This window comes from Geospiza fortis, unplaced genomic scaffold (genome assembly GCF_000277835.1).
Source record: "Geospiza fortis unplaced genomic scaffold, GeoFor_1.0 scaffold92, whole genome shotgun sequence".
Taxonomy (NCBI): Eukaryota; Metazoa; Chordata; class Aves; order Passeriformes; family Thraupidae; genus Geospiza; species Geospiza fortis.
In genome coordinates, this window is record NW_005054389.1 from 1,526,761 (window position 1) to 1,531,690 (window position 4,930).

Below are 4,930 nucleotides of genomic sequence, written 5' to 3' on the forward strand. Positions count from 1 at the left end.
TAGTCCTGAAGCAGGCTGTAGATCATACAATAGAGTGGTTTGACTAGATTTCAGATTCTGATTTCTGCTGCACAAGGGATTCCAGTCTTGAACTAAGCATAGAAGTTCTGCTTTCTATATTGCCATATTAAATGATTTTAAAGGTCCCAAACATGAATTCTCTTTCAGGAAGAGCAGAAAGAGGGGTTTGGTTTGCACTCTCAGAAATCCAGTGGAGCTTTCAGCAAAGTGCCTGTCATTGTGTCTTTGGTGGTGATGCACGAGGCGAGATCAGCAAGTGGGGCTGCAGTGCGATGGTAACTGGGCAAGAGGGAAAACCTCGCCGTGCTTGGTCCTTGAGCGATGATAGAGGAGACAGAAACAACGCTCCCCACCCCTGCCTTGGGCCGGCCAGGGCTGTTCCGAGCCTGCAAAGCACTGCAGCATGGAAGCGCGCCTTTTTTTTTTTTCTCCTTCAAAAAGTTTTCAGGAAGTCTGGGGGAGGGGCGATGCTGTTTCTTTTTTGTTATAATGGGCCCCTTTGTGGAGATGGAGGAGGAGAAGCGCTCTGTGTGCCGGCGAGGCGCAGGCTCCCCGCTGCCTGCCAAGGTAACTCGCCAGGGCTCCTAAAAGCGGCGGGGCCCCGCGGTGCGGGGAAGGGAGGGGGTGCTGCGGCATGGAGCTGATGGTGCTGCTCAATGCCCTGGTCACTCGCCTGCTCTTCGTGTTGCACTCGCTCATCGGGGTTTGGAGAGTGACTGCCGTGAAGAAGGAACCCAAGTACTGGCTGCTGGCACTGCTCAATCTTCTCCTGTGCCTGGAGACAGGGCTCACCCTCAAGTTTAAGCAAGGCAGAGGCTACAAATGGTGAGCATATTCCGCCGGAGCCCCTCTTGCTTCTTTGCATGTTCCTTGCTGCAGATGCGAAGCTGCCCCCCGAGAGCAGGGGCTGCCCTGTCCCGGCGGTGCCGGGCGCTCAGGGATCGCGGGAGGCAGGGATGGAAAGCTGGTAGAGTTTGGCTAATCCACGGCCAGGCAGAGGGCTTTCAGGAGGGGCAGTTGTACAGCAGACTGCGCGGGAGCCACTCTGTGCGGCTGTGTGTGCCTCTTGCTGCAGTCAGGAGGTGGATGCTGTGGGGCTGCAGCGGGCTGGGGGCACCGGGCACCTCCTGAGCCCTGCAGGGGCACAGGGTGCGGAGGGACCCTGCACATGCCCTGCATTTACACCCATCCTGCCGTGCCCTGCATTGCACCTCCTGCCCTAGGACAGTATGCCCCTGCTCTCCTCCGTGCAACAGTGCTAACACCACGCTACTGCATGAACCTAAACTTTGTAAAAAAATAAAAGATGAGTAGCAACTCTTTTGATACAGCAAGAGTGGCTTAACTATTTGGATTTGAAAGGCTATTCCAGAGAGGAACTTTCAGGCGTGAAAGGCTGCCCGAAAAATGAACAAAAAAGTTAGTCATAGCCGATCTTGGCCAAGCACATGGGGTTTTACATGCATCTAAAGAATTACTGCTGTCATCTACAGCTCATCAGCGCTCAGGCAGCCAAAACAAAATGCTCTGTGAAAAGGAGGCGGTCACGTAACTAATTGTCAAGATTTCACTAGGACCTTTTATTGTTAAAAACACAAACTGCAGGCAGGCCTTCAGACAAATCCAGTACTAGAGAGCCCTGGAGTATTTCCATGTTCTTAAAATCCTGCCCATTGCAACCTGTGAAAGTCATTATAACAGAAGGAGTGTTGTGTGACAGTTCACACAAGAGTTCCATGCTCTAAATTTGAATGCAATAAAAGCAGTGAAAGTCTGGGGCACTGGAAAATTGAACAACAGCAGAGCCCCAAATGCAGTTATGAGACAGGCAGATTGAACAGTACCAATTATTTTGGGAGAGGAGGCAGCAGCAGAATCTTTATGAAGGAACACTTGCAATGGAGCTTTTAAAAAATCCAAACAAAAATAGAAACCAAAAGCAGATCCATGTTAGATGCATATATAGAAGACCGGGCTAAATTTATCTACAAGAAAATTTTGAAAATGGATGTGGTCCAACACTTTATGCAGCAAAATAAAAGTACATATATAGGTGAGAACTGTAGACAAATGGCCAGCATCTATTTGCATCAGGATAATTTTCTGCTCCAGTGGAAAACAGTCACAGAACAAACATCATCAGCATTTGTAGAAACAACTCCACAGACAACCACCAATCCAGGCAAGGGGCAGACTATGCAACAGGACTCCTGCCTCCAACACCCTCATATTCTCTGTTCATTATTGACAGAGGACTGGTACTTATTACACCAGCCTAAAACATTTAATGGCACATGTGGAAAAAAAGTCCCTTTTTGAGCCTGGCCATGTAATACTTCCTCTAGATTGCTCCTTCTGAAAGAAAGGCAGGGTTAAAGCCCCTGAAGTCTCTTGGCCTGATGTGGTATCATTAGCTCAGTATTGCTAACCTGCCAGCTGGATGGATTTTTTTGTGTGGTGAAGTCCTACAGGAAATACTGTAAAATGTTAGTTCTTCCATTCAAATGAGAGGTGTGTTCTCTCCCAAAATAACCAGGCTAAAAACCCACACAATCACTAGCCTTTTTTTTTTTTGGGGGGGGGGGAAGAAAACAACAACAACAAAACCCACTGTCAAAACAAACAACACCCCCTCAAACTGAAAAACTAAAAAGCCACAATTAAAACCCAAACTATCTTAGAGGGGATAGTTGGAAACATTTCAGAGCAGTTCAGCAACCCAGTAATTTCCTTAAGCAGCAGGATATTTTGTTTTCCTCAATATTTAATCTTCACTGGAAGAGTCATGATTACCAAAATAAAGATATGTTCAACATAGGGACAAGCAGTAAATGCAACAACGTTTGGCCAAAATGTTGCTGCAGTTGCATACTTATAAGCAGTTTAAATTCATTGCAGAATGTGCCAGTGGCAGAATAGGAGGAAGCAAGCGAATGTGCCGAGTTGGACCCCACTGCCCAGTCCCAGAGCACTGCAGCAATGCCCAGTCCATACTGTAGCATGCAGAGCTAGATCCTGGCATTGCACCTCATTCCTACTCCAGAAGTACAGAATTACCAAAAAATCCCGCCCCAAACAAATGTCATGTGTTTAATAAGAAAACAGCAGCAACTCACAAGAATCACTACTTGCAGGAGTCATGAAACCTCTCCATCACTTCTGAATAAACCCAGCTAAAGAAGCTGAAGATAATAAAGCTTCATCAACATCAGTTATTGTGCTGGTTTTACTTAAATGATTTTCATGGGTGTGCTGGCATTTGGCCAGCACCAACCCATCGCAGTTATATAGAAGACTGTCAGGGAGAAAATAATTAGAAAATTCTACCACTGCTAGCACAAGTGGGGAAACAAGGCCAAGATCCATTTTTATGAACCCATTTTAAATGCACAGCTTGCAACTAAAAGATCTACTGAAGCACTGCTTGTTTTAGGCAAACTGATGCTATTTCTACCTTTCCTGTGTCAATGCACAGGATTGTGAGTAACCTTTATCTCAGCATCACTCAGTGAAGTGACTCAATGTATTAATTCACTTTTCATGAAATCAGAAAGAGCATGTTAGCTACAGGCTTTTTAAATACAGAAAATGCTGTGATAGAAATACCAACAGCAAAGTGCCTCTGGTCAGTTCTTAAAAAAGAAGTTTTTAATAAATTTCCATATATGACCTTAGATGGATGTACAGATCAACCTATTATTTATAATACTCACACAGCACAAACAATCCAGCAAGAATAGCAATTCTTATTGGCAATTACCCCATTTCTTAATATCCCATATGGTAGAGGCACAAGATACCATATATCCAAACATTATCTGCATTGGAAAGTATTTATGATGTATCATAATACCAAGATATCTTTTCTTTTCCTTCACAGGTTTTCACCAGCAATATTTTTATATCTGATTTGCATAGTACCATCACTATGGCTACTAGAAATTCATCATGGGACTCAGGTATTTAATATGAGATAAGATGGACTAGCTTGAAATTGATGCATTATTTGATGGGTTGGCTTCAGGCATGCAGACAGAAGTCTGCTAAGTCTTGTTCCAGTTCTCTCTATCATATTGGTGGGTGTCCCAATCTAGCTACAGCTATATTATCACTATTGTGCACTTCCTAATTATCAGATAATGAGTCTCTTTCCTAGCTAAAAATGAGATCATTTATTTGTATTTATCTGAGGAACTGAAGACTACAAGTTTGAAAAATACAGCCTTTCACCCCCAGGTTACCAGCATGAATCTTGCTCAGTAGGGTAAAAGAACTTCATTGCTTTAGAGGCCTTTGCAAAATAAAGTGAGTTTCACAGTGTTTAAAAGCAAATGCCACAACTTCAAGCAAGTCAAAACTGAGACAGATATCAGTGAAAGGGGTCTTAAATTCAGGCTACCTCATGTTTGCTGCAACATAGGAGAACACACAGATTCTTACCACAGCTGGAAATACGTCTGACAAGGTTTATATCCTTCCTTTCTTTGTGCTGCATAATAATCTAGGAGAGGGGGGAGCTGGATTCCAATTCAGGACTAAAGCACATGGTAAAAATTTTAAGGGCAAGTGTTCTGGGGTCAGTTAGGACCAGAACAGAGCCACTTGACGCAACATGTCTCCCTGAGTCAACCTCATGCAGGCTAGTTTCAAGTCCCTATAGCACTTCCATGCAGTGAAAAGGAAATTTTGTCTGTGCCAGTATTTGCACATATGCAGTGCCCTACATCCATAGCAGTAAAGGTTCTGATTGGAACAAGAACAAAAAGTAACAGAAGAAAATACATAAATTACACTAAAAAGACCTAGTGCCTCATTTTCTCCTTTGAAACATTGTTAGAGTCCACACAACCATAATCAAATATTCAAAATTGTGTTTACACTAAAAATGCCTCAGGCTTTTTCTAAATAC

The 4,930-nt window shown here is 43.9% G+C and overlaps 1 protein-coding gene across 1 annotated transcript in view; it reads left to right on the top strand.

The window, feature by feature from the left end:
* Window positions 1–517: 517 nt before the first annotated feature.
* The window catches only part of TMEM26 (transmembrane protein 26), a 16,532-nt gene continuing 12,119 nt past the window's right edge, over window positions 518–4,930 (top strand). The window contains 2 exon segments of the mRNA XM_031060724.1: window positions 518–846; window positions 3,902–3,980. Of these exon segments, the coding sequence (XP_030916584.1) occupies window positions 656–846; window positions 3,902–3,980 (270 nt within the window). The 5' untranslated portion in view covers window positions 518–655.